Raw genomic sequence first — 23,974 nt, 5'->3', positions numbered from 1 at the left:
CATCTTAGAATTTGTTAAGTGCTTTTTTCAGTTATATTTACAAGTTATTTTTAACATATTTTATCATAATTTAAAAATTTAAAACTCATTAATTTTTTTAAATATTTATTAAGTTTTTAGCTTTATCTCTCTTAAAAGCATACTTTAATAATGTTCTTTCTTTTACTAATATGTAATGAAGACTAAAAATATTATAATAAAAAAAATTCTCTATCTTGTAGTAAACTAAACATCGAGCGAGGAAATAATTCACATCCATAGTTGTCAACATATCAGAAACCGTCCTTTGAATCGAGACTACAGGTTTGTATTCCGAAACCACACGCAAAAAGGCAAAACCCATTGGCTTAATTTATAATTCCAGAGGCTAGGGAATACCCAAAGCCGCGGAATTTGTGCATGTTGCGAGCTGGAAACCGTTGCGAAACCGACTCTCTCTTCCCAGCCTTTCCACTTACCGCCCCCGGTTTTGCCTTCCCTTCCCAACTTTCAGCTCACACAGCCTCCGGATTCTCCACTCAATCTACCTCCATATATATACACCAAACCTCACACCACCATCTTCACAATCAAATCAACACAGGCTCACCTTTACTTCAACCTCACTACTCTCTTTTACAATTCCCAATTTCATCTTCTTCATCCGAAATCTAAGCGATCATGAGCTCAGGAAGGAGGGCTTGGATTGTGGCTTCAAGCATCGGAGCCGTAGAGGCATTGAAAGATCAATTAGGGGTTTGCAGGTGGAATCATCCTGTCAGGTCTTTGGTCCAGCACGCCAAGAACAATCTCAGATCTTATAGCCAGGCCAAGAAATTGTCGGCTTCTTCTGCTGCTGCTGTTTCCAACCAGGTCAGGAGGAGCAAGGAGGAGCGCATGAAGAAAGTCATGGACATGAATTGCTGGGGTCCTAGTACCACCAGATTCTGATTCTCTTGAAAGATGACTTCCTGGTGCCGAGAAAAGATCTCACATCCCTTGTGCTGAATCAATCTATCATTCCTCCAGTTTTGTTCATGCCTATATGATTTTAAAAAAAAACAAAGAAAAGAAGACAGGTTCTGCCTGTTATGTAGTGATTGAATCGCTAGAATTTGGTTAGGGCATGGTATGTAATTAATTTGCATGTACATTGGGAATGGAAGAAAGTGCCGATAAGTTGGTGGATCTCTCTGATTTGCAATGTTAACAAGGATATTGCTGTGTAGTCTTTGTATTCTGATAATCTCTTGATGATAATCATAATTGTACTCACAAGGAACAGAACTTGGCTGGATTTTCAGTTCACCTCTGCCTTGTGAACCACTGAAAGATGAATCCATTGTGAATATAGAATAACGTTGGAACAATCTTGCTCTGTAACGGCCTTAATTAGCTGGATCTAGCTGGATCTGAATTACGACATGAACAAGGATATGATAGAGAGCATCCTGCAATCCGTGACTAGTGGATAAAGAAGTTTCTTCTTGTCATTATTAAGCGTATGAAGAAGTAACTAGGGGATATTACATCTGAAGACTTTATATATTTGTAAAATTTAATTTAGAGGAATCTGGTTATTAACTTGGTAGATCTGGTGGTGACAAGATTATAAATCTGATGCTTTATAAATTTAGATTCAATGACTGTAGTTAATACAGATATTGAGTACATGTAGTATTAAACACAGTTATTGAATTTAAATACAGTGTCTTATTCTGAACAGCGATGACTCTACATGTATGATCCATCGATCTCTGGACATAACAAAAAGGGGCATCGGCTTCAAATAATTCTTATTCTGGGAAGCGTGAACAACCAAGTATTAAAAATGGCTTATGCGTCAGGTTTAAAGCATAGCATGCCAATTGCAAAGTTGAAGAAATTTCGGCCGGAAAGTTTGAGATGAATAGGTACAGAAAGAAAGGGGAAAAATTATACAAACATCTCAAAAAAGAAATTAATTACTAAGAATTTTCATCAAATGTATAAAATACTTATAAATCTCAAATATTGCACATTTATAACTTTACAAAGGTACTTATAACTTGCTATTAAAATCATATTTAAATTGTCATTTTTCTCTACCTAATTATAAATGACATTTGTTAAGTTGTAAATGTGCAGTGTTTAAAACTTGAGCTATTGTATACATTTTATGGGATATATTGATAATTAAATCTATTGTGCAAGGCCTCCTTGTGATTTTCAAAAAAAAAAATTTATATGACCGAATAAACAATTTGTATAGAGCCGGTAATTTGAATAGACCGAGTTTAAAGCATCTTATTCTATAAAAAAAAAAATTCATATAATCAAACTTGACCCTAATATTTTTAGATTTCGAGTTTATTCAGGCTGGCTTAGATACTTAGAACTTTTTTAAAATATGTTTTTTATATTTTTGTGAACTGATTTCAATTTTCAATTTAAAAATTAATTTTTTTCAAACAATATAAACACAATAGCATACTCTAAAATAGTAAAATATACCAGATAAATCATAAAAAATATATCAATATTAAAAAATTACAAAGTCATTAGACAAAGCTTTCACCTAGTTTCAATGGCAAATTAATATTCCTTCGTTTAAAAATATAAAGTATTTTTTAAAAAGTTATATGTTTAAAAATATAAGGTATTTTTAATCTTTTAAGGTGTAATTTTGCTTTTTTTTAAAAGTACAGCTATTAATAATGACTTTATATTTATTGTAAAGTGTTTGATAGGGATAAATATAAAAAAATAAGGTTAATTTGAAAGTAAATAACTATTTTATTGAAATAAAATTTAGATAAAAATATTTTATATTTTTAAATAGAGGGAGTATACATGAACAAACAAACAAAATAAAATATTTATTAATATATATATATATATGAACAAAATAAAATGAAGATGGGAACATGAGGATAACGATTTGAACAGGAAGGGCTACAAAGAACCACTGGGAATAAAGTGCAAAAGATATTTTCAATGATTTTTTTTAACCTGAAAACGATATTATAGATTATTGGAATTGAGAAGAAATTGTATTTCAGAACAAAAGTCTCTAATTTAAATGGGGCTCCACAGTGAACATATAACTAAACAACGCAAACGGACAAAAGAAGGCAGATCTATTAAGGCTAAAGAAAAAGATACAAACCGCTATTTAAAAAAAGAAAGAAAGAAAGAAAGAAAAGAAAAGAAAAAGATATAAATTGGAGCGAAAGATAATTAAACGATATGAAAAAGATATTTTAAGGGTCACAATTTGCTGAAGATCGGAGGCGAGTGACGAGCTAGAGTGCGTGAAACCGCTGAACTGGAAGAAGAGAAAAGTGAGGCTTTGACTATGAGTGCCGAGTAGGAGAACACTTGCAGGAACGGCTGAACAGTGAACATGGGAAAGGAGGAAGAAGAGGACGCATGATGTGGAACGCAACTTCAAGCGAAGAAATAAGAAGGACGAAGATGGAAGCCTGAGCGCCGACCAGAGAAGACGGTCGTCGTTGCTGAAGAAGGGAGAAGGAGAAGCTCCTGAGCGGAGTGTGAAGCGGAAGGCGAAGGCGAGAGCTGCAGTGCGGCGTCAGGTGTGGCCGGGAGACTCGAGCGAGAGAGCACTTCCTTTTTTTTTTTTTTTTTTTCCAAAAATAAAAAATTGTATCTGCGGATATTCAGGTTGTCCGCTGACTTATTTGAGAGCCTGACCTTGAACTGGTCAAAGCTTAACCCAAATTGCCCCTCTCATTGTATACGAACTTTTTTGATTTATTTTGATTGGGTCTTTTTTATTCAAATAGGCCCATTCAGGTTCAACAAATTCTAAGAATTCTGAGATGGTGGGTGAAAAAGAAATGCGAGTTTTTTACTCTGCAGCAAACCGGAGCTAAGAAATTAGTGAAAATTTCATTAGTCTACTGTAAAATTTGAACATTTACTTCAAATTAAGACGGATTCTGAAATTACACTGCAAAAATTAAAAATTAAATTGAAATTATCTTTTATTGAGAAATATCAAAATGCCCTTCAATTATTAAAAAAAAAAAAAGGCTCTCATCCAAACTCGCCAGAGCCCACCACCGTTCGTTGGACCAAAGTGGAACCGGGTCCCCTCAGTGGCCAAAAACCCACAGCATCCCTCAGCGTCCGAATTTGATCCATTTAAATGGTCAAAATTTAATCAATATATGCACCATGACTATTAAAAATACATATAAATAATTTATTTTTAAATGGAAAAAATATATATTTTGAAATATCATCTATGAATAAAAATAAGTCAAGCTTAGACCAAAATTTAAATAACCATGTTTAGCTTATTTATATAAATAAGCTTAATTATAAATTTAAGTATGGTCTTTTTGTTAAACTGACCAAACTAAAATTTAAACAAAACAAACTATATGTTTTTGCAAGTAAGGTCAGGCTCATTTAACAAAAAATTTAATTATATTAAAATAAATAAATAGAGCTACAAAGACATATAGTCCTGTTTAAATTTTGATATGATCTGTTTAACCAAAAAAATATGTTTAAATTTATAATTAGGCTTGTTTCTACGGAATAGGCTAAGCCTATTTATTCAAAATCCAGCTTAAGTCTGATTTATTTTTATCCATATATGATATTTCAAAATATTTTTTACTATTTAAAAATAAATTATTTATATATATTTTTAATAGCCATGTGATATGTGTATTGATCAGATTTTAATCATTTAAATGGACTAGATTTGAATGTTGAGGGATGCCGGGGGTTTGGTCGCTGAGAGATCCAGATCCAGAGCAAACTACCGCCCAAAAGAAATATATCCACAAAGCCATTGATATTTTTTGGTTACAGTCATACAATGAAAAACTTATATTCACTCTGTTAAAAATATAAAATATTTTTAATTTAATTTTATTTTTAATAAAGTAGTTAGTTATTTTTAAATAACTCTATCTTTTCATATTTATCCTTATTAAACACCTTATAATAAATATAAAGTCACTATCAATAGGAGCACTTTTAAAAAAAAGATAATAATTACATTTCAAAAGACTAAAAATACCTTATATTTTTAAATAGATGGGGTATAAAATAATGAAATTCTCCCAAGAAATTATCTAATTTCCATATATAAAATGCTTAAAAATGGAGAATGGTAGTTAGATTCAAAAAGAGGTAATTAAGGACATTTAGGTTATTGATAAAAAATTTTAAAAAATAAGTTGTAAATTTAATTCAAATAATGATAAATTCAAAAGCTTTAATTATAAATAAAATATTTAAATTTTAAACACAACTCTTGCTTTATAATTGTGATTTTTATTTTTAAATTGCTACTCTCTTAATTAATATTTACTTTTTTCATAAAATTTTGTCAGGAACTTAGATATTGAAAATTAATTTTATGTTAAAGTTTAATGTAATTTTCTCAAAAGAAAAAACAGAAGCATAGGAAAATTCACTCAAAATATAAATTATGATATATATATATATATATATACTCTTTTCGTTTAAAAATATAAGGCATTTTGAATCGAATCTCACTTCCTAATAAAGTAATTACCTACTTTCAAACTAACCTTATCTTTCTATACTTATTCCTATTAAATACCCTATAATAAATATAAATTCACTATCAATAGAGGCACTTTAAAAAAAAAACAATGATTACACTTCAAAAGACTAAAAATGCTTTATATTTTTAATATCTAACTCCTTAAAAAATATCTTACATTTTTGAATGGAGGGAGTATATAACATTGTTTACAGTCTCATGATTTTTATAATGGTGGTAAATAATAACAATAAATAATTAGGAAAATTACATTAAAATCCTCCTAAATTATATAAATAATAATTCGATCTATCAAAATGTGATAATTCCATTGAAGTTTTAAAAAATTTTGTGTCAATAAATTTTAAAGTAAAAAATTTATTTTAATTATATTGATAAGTTGTGATTTCTCGTTTAATTTTTTTATTCTTTGAATAAAAATTATTATTCCTTAAATAAAAATTATGATTGAGATTTATTATTTTGAGAACTTTTTTTATTAATAATAAAAATTACACTTGATAATTTATAATTTTTTATTCAACTTCTACAATGCATAGAACAAATGTTGCCATTTTTTAAGCAAAAATGGTAATTGAGACTTATTTTTTAATAATAAAAATTACACTAAATAAGTAATTTTTTTGTTTAACTTTTACAATTTATAGAATAAAATTTATTATTTTTTAAATAAAAGTTTTGATTAGAACTTTTTTTTAATAAGGATAAAATTATCTTTTCACTTTAAAATTTATTGACATAAAAATTTTAAAAATTTCAGTATGATAATATTCTGAGAGATGAAATTATTGTTTATATAATCTTGAGTGATTTTATTGTCAGTTTTCCTAAATAATTTTAACTCTGAAGAAGCTAAAGAGAGAAGCATGCAAAACACGTGTTGAAGGTTTACAGGGAAGCCGGTTTTGTATCTCTACTTCTCTGATACGAAATAACGAACCAACTATACATTAACTAATCATTCTGACAATTCATTATAAACCAAGAGAGAAATACGAAGAATCCTTGAACAACAGATTCGACACCTAGAGAGATTTCTATCGCTTTTCATCCTTTCCATCATAATTAACTATTATTCCAACAATGGACTTTGATCCTGATGAGTTTCCATGCCATGCCAGTCCAGATAACGAAGTTGTAGAGCTCAATTACTTTGCTCAAGAACTTGACTTCATGCCCTTTCCAGACTTCTTGGACGATCCCCAACTTCGTGACATGAGAGCCGAAGCACTCACTATAATCGTTCAGGTATATCAATCCTCTTCGTTATTTCTTCTTTCACGATAATCTTTCAAGACAGTGCACCGTTTAATTTTGATGTTTGTCGTCTTTCTTTAGTTTGGTTGTATTGCGATTTCGTTTCTGAACTCATGTTTCTGTTTGGCTACTGAGAAAACACAGACAGATGAGGGAAACAAAGTTTCATTCTTTTTAGTTTCTTGCAACTATTTATCTACATATATATACACTTGCCTCTTAGCTTTCCTTGGAAGAAATAAGAACGGAGCAGTCTTTGCATTCATCAATTCCAGTTTTTCATTTACTCTCCGCGTCTGCGCTAGATAACGCGATTCTGGCCTTTCTGGTGTGCTAAAACTTGTGGTTACTAGCATGAACAGAAGATCTGATTATCTGTGTTAGTTACTTTTACGTAAGAATTCTGTTTCTACTAAACACGTTACATTCTGGTGCATGCATGTTGTTATTGCAGTGTACGATGGATCGAAATTACGATGTATATGCTCCCTATCTGGCCATGAATTACTATGATCGCTACATTTCAAGGAACCCAATGCCTTCGGGTAGAAGAAATAATTTCTACACTGCTATATGTTGTCTCGTCATTGCTTTCAAGATGAGGGACGACGACTTTTGTGTGACAGATTTTAAGGTATAAATTAATTAATTAATGTGCTTCTTCGCATCATGCATTAGGTGTAAATCTAAATAGCAGATTTGCAAAGTCTTGTGTTCTACTGATTTACTCGTTGATTATTAGGAAGCTGAAGGACTAGAGCGCATTGTTAGTCGTGCAACTCTGGAGAAAGTGGAGCGTGAGATTCTCAATGGAATTAATTGGCGACTGTGTTGTATAACACCTTTCTCCTTTCTGCAATATTATTACCCTAGATATAAAGAACTTGGAGGATTCAAATTGAGCTCCGTTACTAACATCATTTTCCAAGCTCAAACAGGTACTTGTATAAACTTACTCAGTACTCACATTACAAATGCAACATGTTCTGATCTCTGAACATTATGATGTATAGATATATATAGTTTAAAACTTGCTTTAATTTAGCTATTCTAAACGTAGGTTAAGTCTAATTTTATATTTTCTTCTTTCTGAAGATAACAACTTAGTTCGATTTAGGCATTCTGAGATCGCAGCGTCAAGTTTAATGGCCGCTACAGCAATGGTGTACACCAAGGAATTTCTCAAAGACTTTGTGAACGATGTAAGAAAATTATATCCAAAAGTGTATTGATACATCATTCATATTGATCTATTGTCGAGTGATTAATTAGTTATACATATCACATGACAAGCTTGCTCTGTGATTCCAGGTGGGCTGGTCACCCTGTGTCTGTGTGTGCGAGCTGATACAAATGATTAGTGCCAAGAACATTATTGTTGAACGTGCTGAACCAAGGAGACTCAACAACGATGAGGCATCAACTTCACGCAATAATGGTAATGATGATTCTCCAGAAGCAGCACCAGATGATGAACAAGCAATTATCCCTAAGAGACATGGAAAGGAGGTTGCATCATCCAGTTCACAGAATGATCATCATCATGATTCTCTAACATTCGAAGATAATGATCGAGCAACTCTAATAAGGAGTAGACCTGGACAAGAAGTTGCATCATCCAGTTCACAGAATGATCATCATCATGATTCTCTAAAATTAGAAGATGATAATCTATCAACTCCAAGGAGAACTGCAAAGGAGGTTGCATCATCTAGTTCACAGAATGATCATCATGATCCTCTGACATTAGAAGAGGATAATCAAGCAAATCTAAGGAGACCTGGAAAGGAGGTTGCATCATCCAGTTCACAGAATGACCATTATACTTTAGGAGATGATAATCAAGCAACTCCAAGGAGACCTGAAAAAGAGGTTGCATCATCCAGTTCACAGAATGATCAACATGATTCTCTGACATTAGAAGATGGTGATCAAGCAACTCCAAGGAGACCTGGAAAGGAGGTTGCATCATCCAGTACACAGAATGATCATCATCATGATTCTCTAACATTAGAAGATGATGATCAAGCAACCTCAAGGAGACCTGGAAAGGATGTTATGGCATTTGCTTCAGAGATTGATAACGACCCTTTAGCAGTAACAGATGAACCAGAATTTATAAGGAGGGCTGGAAAGGAGGTGGTAACTGTCTCACAGTCTGATTCTTCAGTAGCAGGAGATGATGAAATAATAGAAGACACAATAAGCCTTCTAAAGGAGTTGGGATTTACTTCAATTACAACTGATCCTTTCTTAACGTTCAGAGATCAACCGGAATTCCAATGGATACTTGATTCTTCAGTAGAAAATGATGAACCTTTAGTGACAGATCAACTAGAAAACCCCTGGGAATCATCTGGAAGTATGATGGCACTTCCTTCCCAGGGTGATCCTTCAGAAATCCCATCGACATCTGGAAGTATGGTGGTATTTACTTCCCAGGGTAATTCTTCCGAAGTAACAGAAGATCAAGAAATCCCATCAACATCTGGAAGTCTGGTGGTATTACTTCCCAGGGTAATTCTTCAGTAGAAAATGATGAACCTTTAGTGACTGATGAACTAGAAAATCCATGGGAATCACCTGGAAGTATGGTGGCACTTCCTTCACTGGGTGATCCTTCAGAAGTAACAGAAGAACAAGAAATCCCAAGGAGACCAGGAAAAGAGGTGTTAACTGCTACTTCACAGGTTGGTCCTTCAGAAATAACCGAAGAACAAGAAATCCCAAGGAGACCAGGAAAAGAGGTGTTAACTACTACTTCACATGTTGATCCTTCAGAAGTAACAGAGGAACAAGAAATCCCTAGGAGGCCAGGAAAGGAGGTTTTAACTACTTCACAGGTTGATCCTTCAGAAGAAGTAACGGATGAACAAGGAATCCCAAGAAAACTAGGAAAGGAGGAAAAGAGAAGAAGGCTTGTTGCTGCACTTGACGCTGCACTTGATGCTGGGTTGAAAGCTGCACTGGAGGAGACAAATGAAACTCAACAGAATCTACTTGAAGCATCGCAAAAGTTCACCAGAGAGGTTGAGTTAGCGAGAAACTCTCTTGAGGCTCAGCCAGCGACTTCTGATACAGAGGCATCACGGAGGGTTATCACCACTCTACAAAGTTTGTTTGACGCATCCCGAAGGTCCATTCGAAGACCGTCAGAGATTTCTGAGATATCCTTTCGTACTTGGATAGAGATTATTTCTGACATGTCTGAGGATGAGGAATCTCAGAGCAAGTTAGCGAAGTCTGGGAATTCTGAGATTGAGGTTCAACCACCGTCGACTTTGGAGATTGACACTCCAGCATCTAGAAGAAATATGTGGGATCGTTACGGCGGCGGCGATCGAAGTGATAGGTTTAACACATGTTGCAACGTCTTGTAGTTGTACTCTTCCTGATCTACTGGTGCTCCCTTTCTGAAGGAAGATCGTTAACACTGCAAATTATTCAACATTCATTTTTTGCCGTGTTGTGGGTTTTAATTTGTTGGCATTTGATGATTTGTGTCGATTATTCTGCTCTGTTCCATTTTATACATAACTCAACGGATTTTTTTTTGGAGTTTTTCCTGACTAAATGGTATATAAATGAAGAGATGTTGACGTGGATCGTTGATGAGCAGATAATGAACTAGCTTAGCTTGTTTAAAGTGGGGATGCGGAATCAAAAATACAAATGGTGATTAGTTCAAACATTGTAGAGAGAGAAAATTATATTGAGAGAATTATTCCAATTGAATTTAATAATATTCAAATTTAGTTAGATAGTACTAAATACGTAATTGCATAGGCGATTAAATTGATTAATTACATTCTTCCCTTCTAGTAAGTAGGCCTACATTAAATTATATGATTTTTATCCTTAAGTTGAATTTTTTTTTATCTGAATCTTTATATTGAAATTGAAATCTCAATTTTTATACTATCTCCCCCCTTTATTTAGAGAAAAATTGCATTAAAATCCACAAGATAAAATTAATTATTATAAAATTTAATAATAACTGAACTAACTACTTATCAATCTCCTTAATTCAGTTATCATTAAATCTAATAATAATTAATTTATCTGTGTAAGACGTGTTGTAATTCTCTCTTTTATTTATAAAGATTTTTTTTTTAATGAAAAGGGATAATATAACTGAAAAGAACAGATACAGGAAGAAAACAAGAAGATATCTTTCATCAACAACCACCCTAGAGGGCGGTTTTTGAGCAAAAATGTACTTACTGTTTAAAAAATTGTTATAATACTTTATTTATTAAAAAATATCTTAAATAAAAAATATATAAATATTATTACGAAAAGTAATGATAATGATAACCAGGTAAAAAGGCGGCAGCTGGGGCAAGCGATGATAATCACATGCAAGTGAAAGAAAATGAAATGACAATGACTTTAAAAATATATACAAATTAAAACCAGGCTCATATTGTTAACAAACTAATCAATAATAATTAACATGTGAAGGCTTCAATATTAAATGCCAAACTAATCACTAACAAATGCAGTGCATTCATCCAACTCTCACGCGCAGATCCGTGAAGTTCGCAATATTTGTTCAGGCAATCAGACAACAGAAATGGGAGATTGTGAGGAGTAACATTATCACCAACCCCCGACGTTAATTCTCTGCTTTAAATGGTTTTCACTTTTGAGAATCGAAGACCATGAATTGTAATTGTAAGAAAAGTAATATGGGCGCCAGAAAACAAAATAAAAATAAAAATCTGAATTTCTGGATGACCCTCGAATTCAAAAATTGTGCAGCCAATGCATGAGAGCAGGAAACATTCAACTGTTGAGCCTCTCGAAGAAATACAGATAACCCATTTCTTTGGGAGGATTAATGGAAGCCCCAACCTTGCTGTCGTTAAAGATAACCCATCTTCCATCTTTCAAAATGTGGGCAACGTAGTGTCCGCACTGCGTCGAGGTTCCTATGTGGCTAATAATTCCCATGAGTCGATATCCTTTCACAATGCCAACACAAAAATATAATCAGAACCACCAAAGTTAGCAACAAAATCATTAGAGTACTCAGGTGCCACTGGTTGTGGACTATGTAATAATACAAGGAAACAAGATTAAGAGAACAAAAACTGGATACTTACTGCCTCCTCCATCAGGCAAGACAGCATCATTCGGAACAGGTGGAGTGTCTGATGAGGTTGCGTCCATGCTGGAAACGGATGCGTCAGGATTGCTAAATATCCAATCTGTTGCTTTCTCAATGTCCCCGCCCTAGAGAGCAATCATTAACATTCCTTTACGATTACTCAACCTCTCCCAGTCGTAATAATGCAAAGAGAGGTATGAAGGCAGAAAATTACCGATGCCTTGAGTGCCTTTCGGGCAACTTCTTCCTGAAATCCAAATGAGATTAACGTATCGACTTTAGATTGGTCAACAGTTGACGAGGTAGTAGAGCTGATTGGATTGTCAATGTCTGCAAATAAAAGGAAATATATTAGTATCGTTTGTCTCAACTTCGAGGCACATTTGATAGCAAAAGATTCTCTTTTTCTTATTATAAAAAGAAAAATAATCTCAGACCTGGATCATCCATGTGAGACAGCAGCCAATTCATTGCCTCTTCTACCCCAACATTTGAAGTATTTATCGCAGCTTTCTGACAATGAAGATAATTAAAGCCCATAGAGGCAAGCTGTGAGACGATTTCTTCATTAGCCATCGGCTGGCTTGAATCCTCTTCACCAGGTACTGTGCAGCACCAAAAACAATTCAGATATTGTCACAATTTTTGGTTACGAAGCCACTAGAGGCCAAAGTCCGCATGATCATAAGATTTAGAATACATGACAGAAGAAATATGCAAGTTGTCTGATCCCAACAATAGGACTTTTATCCCAACAATTAATGAGACTAGCCAGAAGGCAAACTATCTTGATATCTAATTAATCATCAAGTTTCTACCCCTGAAAGTTACAATGCGCGGGCACGATCACACAATCAGTTTTGATGCAAGACTTTCACTTTTTTTAAACAAAGTAATGTTTTTCCTCTCTTGGATCTCCACAAGATAATTGCCGAACAGAAAAATCACTAACATACCCCCATCAGGTAGCAACTCCTCCCCAAGCTGGTGACCTTTGCTGCGCATATGACTAATATCTATGATATCGGGAACATCTATATATACATCTGTAAAAAGAAATTGCAAAGCAATATTTTACATGATAAATATTTTAAGAAAAGACCTTGCGGCACATTATAGACATGTCAATGTAAAATTTACCAAGCTTTTTTGGAACCCAGCCTGCTTCCATAACAAATTTCCGCATGTGTAACACCAGGTAATCTGGGAATGAGGTTAAACCAGCCGTCCTACAGAATGAATAATATTTTAGTATCAAGATGAATTTTGCAACATTGAAGATGATATTACTGTTTTATTGGAAGGTAGAAAGTAATACTTGCCAACATGAACTTATCATCTAAACAACTAAAACACAATATTCCTAAAACTTTGTCACATGAAACAAAGACTGGATTGAGAAGAATCAAAAATGCTTACTTCACCGCTGTTGTCTTTGCCTTCAAGGCAGTGCTATAAAAATCATTTATCTCCTCAGGAGCTGAGAAACTTGCAAGGCAGGATTCTAAAGGCACCCTCGGGCGAACAATGTCATTGCCAGACCTATCAGAATAGATACTCTCAGCAGAATCTAGAAAAGGAAATGAGGGTATAAGATATCTAAACATTTGAACTTACATTTCCTTCCCTTCAGCAAGTTTATCTGCCTTCAGCTTGTTAAAGGCTTCTAATTCATCTGAAAATCATTAAACAATGCAAGTATTATATACAACACTTACATGACATCACGGCCCAGGGAAGTACAGGTGACTGTGAAACCCACCTTTATTAGTTGCTTCATGCAAGGGGATATTAAGAGAAAGAATGTAGTCATGCCTTCTGTTATATGCAACTTTTCCAGACGAACACATGATTCTATCTTCAATACCAAACTTGAAACTCCTTGCAGGATCCAATTCACATTTCCCAGCATTACCTCGTTCAACTTGATCAAGAAAATGTAGGAAAAATTCCAAAGCGTCCTATCATAAAAGTTGGAATTATACAGTCAGAAAATAGCAAATCAAAGAAGACACAACAGGACAGGAGAAATACTTGATTAAAAAAAAAAATTCCCCTTTTCTACTTTTAAGACTCACGGATCTATATACAATCAACCATAAACAAGCACGACAAGGAAATGTTGAGCTGTAAAAGATAGCATACGAACTCAGATTATCAGTTAGACTATAAGTTCACTTTACAAGTAATCCGCATTACTACTACTTTATATAAGAAAAAGTACCCACAGATCCACAAGAAAGGGAATTAAATAAAACATCAGAATTTCAGAGACTTTAAATAGCCTAATTAATCAGCCGGTGATTGTGCATTTGGTGATAAAAATTCCTATTACAAATTACCATGAAATTATCATACACAAAATGCTGGAAGTATAGAAGGATAAAGTGCGGTAAAGAGAAGACAAGAATAAAATCTTAATTATACAGCTAATAATGTATCTTCTTTAGCAGCCACTTCAAACAAGAGACAAAGGACTCCATCATATTGGTTTTTGGATCAATAACCACACTCCCAAGCATCTTTCGAACAAAAATAAAACATTAACTATCTTTCCAGTAAAAGCAAACATTGCATGCTTATAGGAGGCACAAATACTAAAGTGTAGTGAAATAGTATCATAACTCTGTCAGTTTGCCAATTTAGGTAAGCAGAGGATTCTGTAAGTGAAACAGCAGTAACACCATGCCTTACACTTATTTTCTGACTCATACCTAAAAGTTACCTCTTTGAGTGAAATCTTCAATGACTATCGACGTTGGCAAATGGAACAAAATCATACTACACAGGTCTCATGCCAATAATTTGCGTTCAGGTAGAAATAACTAAAGATACCTGTTGCCTCATAGACGAAAATTCAGGATGACTGGCAGCAATTACAGCCTTGAACATGCGGGGTGGTATCCCTACCTGTTTCTGAAGTATGAAAAAACAGGGAGGGGAGGAGGGAGGACAAGCAAAGAAAACTCATCAAGGCAGAAGAATATTCAATAAAATGAATCTAGTCTCTTTCAACTAAGACTTCAACCTAAACCTAAAGAAATTTGCCTCCATTTTACTTAGAGAGAATTATTTTGAGGCCCCCCACAATATATTTCAATACCACAAGGTCCATTAACAACTTAGCAAAGAAAATAGCTAAAATAGTTGTCATTTTCCTTTGCTAAATTATCACTAGACCTTGTGGTATTCAAATGTGTTTTGTGGGACTTGTGTGTAATCCTCCCTTTTATTTAAGCCCAAAATATCAAATATAACTTGGAAAAAGATGGGGAAAAAAACAACGTTTCCTTACAGAAACTAACACAGTATATAACCTAACAAAGGAAAAACCCAAACATATCACGTGCAGAACTTATCCAAATTTACAACTTAAAAACATTCATGATACTATGCCTATAACTAGAAGCACAAACTAAACGTGCTTACGGTAGTAGCTGAGGTGGCCAAATTTGCATTTCCATCTTTCTGGATGGCAAAAATAAACATATAAAAAAACAAAATTTATAAACTAATCATCCAAAGATATGTGTTTAAGCAATAGGTGGCACACCTCAAGTGCCGGAACAGAATATTTTCCAGATAGTAGACCATGTCCCAATTTTGTCCTGCCATCAAATGGGAAACTACAGTTATACTTTTCCTTGAAATACCTCAATATTTTTAACTTTTCCCTTTCATAATGGAAACAAGATGGTCTATAGAATATACAATCGATGATATAGATATAAACTATCTAGCCAAATGACTGACTTAATCCAGCTTTGCCATCCAAAATATATTCATACTTAAACATCCGTGCAAAAATGGCAGAGAATGTGGGAGGCAAACTACTCCCTCCACTAACCACATGAAGCAAAACATAATGAACAGTTCATGGATAGCTACCTGCCTACAGAAGTGTAAAAATAATACAGGCTAATTACTTACAACTGCATATTCAGGTCTACAGTCGGATCAGCAGGGGCCACCTCAAATGCATTTTTTAGACTTTGATTTGCATAATACCTAAGAGGAATCAAACAATCCGTTGATGTAACTGGAAAGAGGACCCAGATAGACCATGAGGAGGAACAACTAAAAATGAAACATATACTGACCGTGAAGAGAAGGACTGTGTTGAAAACACGACTTGCATAGTTGCAGCAATGTAACAGCTGGATTAAAAAACAAAGAAAGAAATAAAAGAGCAAAAGAGATCACAAGAAAAAACGAAAACAAGTACATTACAAAGAGCAGCAATTAACCCCCAAAAAAAAAAAACTCACATCCTACCTGTTTCCAAGATTGATCAGCCCTGTATATCCTGGTCCAAAAATGGGTTCCACGTCCTGTCCACTTTCTTGGATTCGATTCCAATCAAAATTGGTATTTTGGTCAAGTTCCCTTTCAGCAGTTGTCATTTCTGTCTGAATGCAAAAATGTGGGAAGTTTTAAAAAATAGTATTAGTCATGCTCCAAAACTCCCCATTGTTGCAAAGGAAGTGAAAAGAATATAGTCCTGCACAACTACAAGTGGTCGAATAAAGGACTTCATTCAACTTGATACCTTCACGGACTCCACGTCAACCCCATAAAGAACACATCAAATATGATGGGGCAAAAAGAGAGGTATCTTTTATATGCCTTCTGAAGCTCTGAAACATTTCTTCTCACTTTAAAAGTAACACTTAAGGATTGCATCAACTAACGTTTTCATATCACATGAAGGAAGTCAATTTGACATCCATATAATGTTATCAGTAACATCAACAGGCTAGACCCAAGAGTCACTGAAAAATACTAAGCCAAGATACAGAAATAACCTTTTGAAGTGATGAGAAGTCAATGCCAAAAAATGCCAGATGCTGTGCTAAAAGTGGATCTATTACACTGTCATCCTCTGGATAGGAGAAAACGTCTGAGCTGCCACAATACATTAACCATTATTAGAACACCATAGAACAAATAATGAATCCTTTCTGTAACGAAATTAAAAGTTGACAGGATTACTCAGCCTAATTCCCTATTAATCAGCGTTCTGTAAGAGAATCAACAAAGATTCCACATTTTCTAATATTATTTAATCTGCTCCTGTCCTTAATTAGGAACTTTCCTGTTATTAAAATAACAATATTGAAATTGAAGATTAAAATTATCATATACTAGTATTTGAACCTAGTTGCCAGCTTTCCACGTTAGGCAAAATATAGTATTCCATAAATTACATAATCAAGAGGCCACACTGCATACACAATGTTTTCAGTCCCCTAGTACTCATCAAAACAATTCAGTCCATTTATTTTCAATTTGAGCAATGTTATCCATCTTTATTAGTCATAAGTGCACTTCAGTCTTCAGACTCTTTAGCTTTAACTGAAGTGATGCTGTTCCCTTATTTAATAAATGAAGGTAATCAAAACAACAATTAAAAGGAAAATAGATTAGTTCACTGAGAAGTCAGAATACTAGCTACAGTCTTTAAACTTTGCTAGCTGAAAATAAAGGAACTAGTCCAATAAGCAAAATAAAGAAAAAAGACTGCAATAATTGAAATTATAGATCGAAATACTATACTGAACATAAAAAGGGGTAAAAAATTAAATTAACCCAGAAAAGTTAAAAGAAAATGATAAAATCATGACACATAATTCAAAAATAAATCACATAAACATAAAATCAAACATCAAGCCTTCATGCTGGGAGAGCCTGAAACTAAGCTGGAAGTAAAAGTTTTCAATTGTTTCCCTTCAAAAAAGTGTATCAGCCCTTCATGCTAACAAATTTGATTGTCATATGAGAAAGTTACCGGTATTAGATTATTAGTAAGGACATGATGTCATAACTCATAAAACATTACATATAAAGCAACTGGGTATTACCTGCTGCTTCAAGATCAGCAGTAACAGTCCCAAGCTTTACAGCAAGAGGGTAGCCAGTCTCCTTGTAGTGCTCAACAGCATGGTTGTTACCACCAGTTCCGTCCCAGTTTTTCCTCCCACAAAGGATCAATCCATCAGTCAAATTTAACCAAAGGTTATCTGTCTTCTCACATTTGGAACATTTCCACCCAGTTGGAGGAATAACAACACCATTGTTAATCTGCTGTAAATTTGTTGCAAATGCACTGACTTTTTTCACATCTGCAGTCCAAGCTGCAACTTGCTGTTTCCGTTCAGCACCCTCAGACAGTAAGATGGCATCAGCAGCTAACCTTACCTGCGATATTTTTAACACACATGATAACCAATTTAAGAGTTGTGCCATACATCAAAGAAAAATCAACCAGAACAAGGCACCAAATACCAAACAGACAGAGAAAGCATATGTAGTGGAGCCAGAAATATTGTAACAGTCCACGGGATGCCATCCATAGTTTGGCTGTGTTTTCATTCAAAATTTTCGCCACTTTTAGCATGTTTCCCTTGATTTTCTATTTTTTTTTAATCAATATGTTTTCCCGCATCAATCTCCCCATTCCATATCAACATCACTTTTAATAATGAAATGAGAGGAAGATTGCAGAATAAGGAAAAAGCCGTGAAAAGAGGGTAACACACACCTTCTCTGGTAACTCGACTGAAGGAAATGGAAGAGACACATAGTCAGGCAATATAATTATGCTGTGGGTTTCTTCATATTCATCTTCATTGTTATCGAATCCCCCATCAACACCTACAAATTAACAAGATGGATCACAATATGTCATCAAGAGAATTACAGTTAATTGGTAATAATATTGAAACAAATTACTTGGCCAGGAAAATAGCAAAACCACAGAACCCATATTTCCTAGTAAGGAGTCCTAGATATTGTTATCACCAATAAGAACTATTAGTAACAAACACACTCATAAATTACGTCTCAACTGAAATAAGAACGAAGCACAATCATTTCAGCGATCATAATGCATTAAAATAATAATAAAAAAGTAATATACTATTCATCACAGGATTCTGCATTTTGAATCATCAAAAATAAAAATATACTGAAGTAATAGCTTGAAAACTACAATTAGTCCCAGTAGAAAATTAAAGGAATAATCAGTAAGCAGTGACTTGAAGTCAAATTCCCACAACAAAATGATTGGATAAATGATTCTTGAGATGGCAGCACTAGCCTTCAAGCATATGATAATATATTCAACTATTCTGACCTCTGAAGCATGAGAAATAAAATGATGAAAAATGTTGGAGTACTGCACAATAGATTGTGTAGGGACTAGAACTTAGAAACATGATCGTAACATGGTCAAGCACAATCGTTATTCATGTACCTATAGCCAAGAGAGTAGGCTTTTTTGAAGGTCTGTCTTCAGGAACTATCTTCTTAGTTTGCTTTATATGTAAATAAACAGGATCACCAGTCTTCTCATAATTCCAGCCCACACAATCCTTTCCGAAAGCAAGAAAAGTGTACATATCGATGAATAGTCCACCATCTGACCTCTGAAATTAATCAATACCACCAGATGCATCAATTATATGGACTGTGAATCTCTAGACAAAAATAGTTTCAGATAAACTAATACCAATCAACTTCCAGCTAGAATAAGGGGAAACAGTAGGAAACCCTAAACTATTTGCTTCATTCTCTTCAATCTATAATGATCATGAAACCAAATTCCCCACTTACCAAACTCAGGAAATTCAGTAATAATATAAAAGAATAGTCAAAACATGTAATCTGAAAGAATTAAAATCACAAAAGTGACAAAAAGCACACTCTGAAAGTCACCAAGAATGATTCAGGCAATTAAAAGAAAAGAAAAATGACCGACAATCCAACATATGACGGTTATTGTGCACATCTTGGTGAGTAAAAAACTGATAGCCGAAAACCAATATTTGCAAGAACAACAGCATTAGACTATAACTGGCATTGCATGTGAAAAATTTAGTAAAGAACTAAAGAGAAATACTGATTGCGTATTCTTAAAGATTGTGACGCTTTCTCGGTAACCAAACAGTAGAGCTGCTGTTCGAAAGGCCAAGAAATTTGGAGTCAGAGCCAAAAAGAAAGAGGAAAAAAACGAAATGTGCTTGACTGAGTAAGATAAAAAATGGTTCACCAATAGATGGGGAAGAATCAAAACAACTATAGCTACTCTAACCTCAACACCATCATTTCAGAACGAGAAATGGGACAGAGGAAGTACCGGGGTATCGAAAGTTAAGCAACATTCTTGCTTATAGATACGATTGGTAGGCTCTGGGATCCGAACCCGGGAGAGATTGGATCGAAGTACGTCCATAGGGTCTATCATCGTCCCTCGGCCAAAAACCCTTTTCGTTTCAAATGAATCTTGAGAGGGCAAGAAGAGAGGCTTGAGATAGAAAGACTTTGCCCTAACTCAACGCCAAGTATCTTTGTGTCCAGAATCGCGACGGAAAAGGAGAAAAGCAGAGCTCTATCAGTGTAGGCTGTAGCGCGTAATAGGATCGTGCGTCTATGTAAGAGTCTCCAGACTCTGAAGTCTCGCCAGCTCAGTTGAGGATGGTCTTCTTTTTTTTTTTTTTTATCAGCGTATAAAAAATAGCATTTTTTTTTTTTTAAGATCAGGTGTTTAAAATTATACTCTATTTAAAAATATAAAATATTTTTTAATAAATTAAATATTTAAAAGTGTAAGATATTTTTAAATTTTTTAAAATATAATTATTATTTTTTAAAAACTATCTTTATTAATAATAATTTTATATTTATTATTAAATGTTTAATAGAGTAAATATGAAAAAATAAAGTTAGTTTAAAAATAAATAATTAATTTATTGAGAATAAAATTTAGTTAAAAATATCTTACATTTTTTAATAGAGTGAGTAAGTTTTATCTTGCTATAAAAAAATAAAATTATTAAAAAATAAATATAAAAATAAGATTATCAAAATAAAGAGAAATACTGAAACATATATTTATAAAGGAAAAAAATAATTCATTTTGTGAAGTTATAAAACATGTTTTTCATTAGAAATAAAAATAATTTAATTTATTTATATTTTTTTTTAACTCATTTCATTCTCATGCTCTATAACGAGCAAATAAAATCATAGATATTTTGGGTCATTTTGCCTTTTTTTTAAATAATCTTAAATAGAGATATAATTAATAAAAAAATTAATTAAAATATTATATTAAATAAAAATAAACATGCAAGAATATAGTTTTACCAATGAATTAAATTATTGTATTGTGTCAAAAAAATCAATTTATTTTTATTAAATATATTGTCTTTAAAATCAAAATTGTTAATTAAAATTGTTACTTAAAAAATTAGGACCCAAACAAAATGACCTTAATAAGCTTAATTATATCCATTTTGCAACAGCTGACCCTCTACCTCTGAGGTAGAGGGTCGGCCATGTAGACCTTGACACTCTTTTTTTTAAGTTGTTGAATTTAAAAATTTAAAATGTATATTTATAATTTTGAAAAAATCATTGTACATAAGATTAAGTGTAAGAAAATAAATTTAAATTAATCTATACAATTACAAATATGTAAAACATAAACATCCAATCTAATACTCTCTCTGTTAAAAAATATAAGGCATTTTTAACTAAATTGTATCCCCCAATAAAATAGTTACTTATTTTTAAACTAACCCTATATTTTTATATTTATCCCTATTAAATACCCTACAATAAATATAAAGTTATTATCAATAGGGGTACTTTCAAAAAAAAAGTAATGATTATATCTCAAAAGACTGAAAATATTTTACATTTTTAAACATTAAATTTCTCAAAAAATACCTTACATTTTTAAACGGAGAAAGTATCAAATAGCAATATCAAAATCAATGTCAATAAAAATTTGACTTTGCCAGCATCAGTTAAACCTTGATAATTATCATTATTATCAATATTAAGTCTAGGGTTCTCATTTCTTTTAGTTAGATATTTAGTTTTTTATTCTTTTACTTTTTTACATTGAAATTTTTTACAAAAATAATAAAAGGATGGTTTTTTTTATTTTTGAGCTTAAAAGGCCAGCATTTTTAAAATCAAATTGTCATTTTCTATATTAAAATAGAGGCTTAATCCTAACTATTTTCAACATTAAAATGACTAACTTGACGATCATCCTTAATTTATAGCTTCATTTAAAATCTTTTTTTTATGTAATATTTTATTCTATTCCTAAAACTATGCAATAGAAAAAAATTAGAAGAATATAATTAATAATTTATCTTTTATGTTATGTGATTTATAAAAAAATAATTTCTTAAACAAACAAAGAGAGAGAGGCCGAGATGGCAGGGGGAGGAGGTTTCTCCCAAGACAAATGTACAGTAAGTAAAATAAAAATATATATAGAATTTTTTAGCTGGTAAAAATTAATTTTAGAAGTGTCATCATTTGTAATCTCAAAAAGTTATGACAAAATTGAAAAGACTATGGTAGCATGACAGAAAAGTACTTATAGAATGTAGAAATTCCATATCAGAGCTCTAAAATGATATAATCAATAATTCACTGTAAGGTTTCAGGGAATTTTGTTGTGATTAAATTTTGTTATGAAATTACTTTATTATCCTTCCGTGCAGGAAAACAGAAATGCCCAACAAAACCTTTCCTTCCTTCAACTTCTTTTCTTCTCTCCATCTCCTCATATGTGAAGTGATCCTTGATGCCGTAATCCAACATCCCATCGGTTAAAAATCCGTAGCTTAATGAGCCATCAAACTAATGATTTTCAAATGCTTGATGAAGTAAAAGCATGATAGGGTGCATTTGGGATTTCAACATAGATCTTTTTTTTTAGCCAATAACATATATCTATTTTTAAACATTTCAGACGTTAAATGTTATTTGCGCTTTTTTTTTTGTGAACAAAATATTTTTTTAAAAGTGAGTTGAAATGTGATTAAAATATAGATTTGGCAACTTAACTTTTTGACAGATTTGAAATTGCAAGTAGGAGTTGAGTTGTACCTACTTTTATAAATAATCATGATACCCTTATTATATTTTAATTTTTTTCTAATACTAAACTATATATTTTTTATTTTCATTATTTAACATATTAAATTTTATGTTATTTTAAAATTTTTCACATTGTTTAAACATTCTTAATACATTATATTTGAATAACAAAAATAATGAATTATTATAAATCGATGTCCTTTTGATCATTACATATCTAAAAGTATATTTTATAAGCATAAATCATCATTAATCTAAATAACTTTTAATTTATGAAATTAATATTTAAAAAAATATATTCAAATATAAATCAGACTCTTACTTAATTGATTTTTATTAAATAAATTTTTAATAAATGAATTTTTGATAAATTAAAAAATCAAACGCGCACATGAATAGTTTCAGCCCTCCGCATCCATGATTTTCACAAGTAAGGCCATGTTTGGTACATCAGAATTGTGAAAAAAGAAATGAAATTGGACATGAAATTCTTCAGTTGGCTTGTTTGGTATACCAGAATTGCTTTCTTGAAGGAATCCGATTTCATCAAAATTGATGGAATCCAATTTCATTGTAGAGACCATGGAATCCACCAACTCAACATGGAATAGGCTTATGTGTCATTAAAAAAATAAAATAAAAGGTATTTTAAGCTTTAAAAGTACATTCTTTATTTTTTTATTGTTAAGTTTTTCATTAAAAAATAAAATAAATGGTATTTTGATTTTTTATATTTTAAATATATATACATATTAAAATTATATTATGATTCCATCTTCATACTAAACACACTTTTAAAATTCAATTCAATTCTGATTCCGATTTCTATTCTATCAAAAACTCTTCTATCATATCAAACGAGGCTTAAATGACGAGGCGCAGAACATCACCTTAAAGTTAGTCGGTCTCCAAGAAAATGGGCTACACTCATGAGGCTCATTTGCATTGTATTCCCTCTTTTTCGCAGGACAAGTAACAATTTCATGAAAATAAATATTTTTGTTAATTAACTCAAGCTAATTATTTTTGCCCCGAGAGCTCAAGTTCATCTAACTTTTTCATAATCATAAATTGGTGGCACTTGGCAGAAACTATTAAATATTTTATTATGTTATATAGTATATTTTATTATTCGATATTATGTTTTCAATTAAATAAAATATTTTAAA

At 32.5% G+C, this 23,974-nt stretch overlaps 3 protein-coding genes across 4 annotated transcripts; 2 read left to right on the top strand and 1 right to left on the bottom strand.

Annotated features, from left to right (window-relative positions):
• Positions 1–442: 442 nt before the first annotated feature.
• Positions 443–1,207, top strand: LOC129313782 (uncharacterized). Its single transcript, XM_054957167.1, has one exon. It carries the CDS (start codon positions 661–663, stop codon positions 928–930), a length of 270 nt encoding a protein of 89 aa, XP_054813142.1. The 5' UTR covers positions 443–660; the 3' UTR covers positions 931–1,207.
• A 5,406-nt stretch (positions 1,208–6,613) lies between these two features.
• On the top strand, positions 6,614–9,458 carry LOC129313287 (uncharacterized). The gene is made up of 5 exons (XM_054956247.1): positions 6,614–6,778; positions 7,242–7,421; positions 7,530–7,725; positions 7,883–7,989; positions 8,099–9,458. The coding sequence occupies exons 1-5, from the start codon at positions 6,614–6,616 to the stop codon at positions 9,317–9,319; spliced, it is 1,869 nt and encodes a 622-aa protein (XP_054812222.1). The 3' UTR covers positions 9,320–9,458.
• A 1,705-nt stretch (positions 9,459–11,163) lies between these two features.
• LOC129313487 (ubiquitin carboxyl-terminal hydrolase 14) lies at positions 11,164–20,328 on the bottom strand. 2 transcript variants are annotated; one of them, XM_054956647.1, is made up of 20 exons: positions 20,038–20,328; positions 19,156–19,327; positions 18,442–18,554; positions 17,762–18,098; positions 16,706–16,800; positions 16,176–16,309; positions 16,001–16,057; positions 15,831–15,908; positions 15,454–15,508; positions 15,330–15,368; positions 14,736–14,816; positions 13,663–13,861; positions 13,518–13,575; positions 13,320–13,442; positions 13,041–13,129; positions 12,857–12,946; positions 12,338–12,505; positions 12,115–12,230; positions 11,896–12,025; positions 11,164–11,754 (listed from the first exon to the last, which is right to left on the bottom strand). In XM_054956647.1, exons 1-20 carry the CDS (start codon positions 20,143–20,145, stop codon positions 11,576–11,578), a joined length of 2,421 nt encoding a protein of 806 aa, XP_054812622.1. In that variant the 5' UTR covers positions 20,146–20,328; the 3' UTR covers positions 11,164–11,575. The 2 variants fall into 2 exon arrangements, with proteins under 2 accessions (XP_054812622.1, XP_054812623.1); XM_054956648.1 differs by lacking the exon at positions 15,330–15,368.
• Positions 20,329–23,974: the final 3,646 nt, after the last annotated feature.

Source organism: Prosopis cineraria, unplaced genomic scaffold (genome assembly GCF_029017545.1).
Source record: "Prosopis cineraria cultivar Desert tree isolate PC_DT_omini unplaced genomic scaffold, ASM2901754v1 PC6, whole genome shotgun sequence".
Lineage (NCBI taxonomy): Eukaryota > Viridiplantae > Streptophyta > Magnoliopsida > Fabales > Fabaceae > Prosopis > Prosopis cineraria.
Note: the sequence above shows the minus strand (reverse complement) of the source record. Positions and strands in the feature narration are given on the sequence as shown.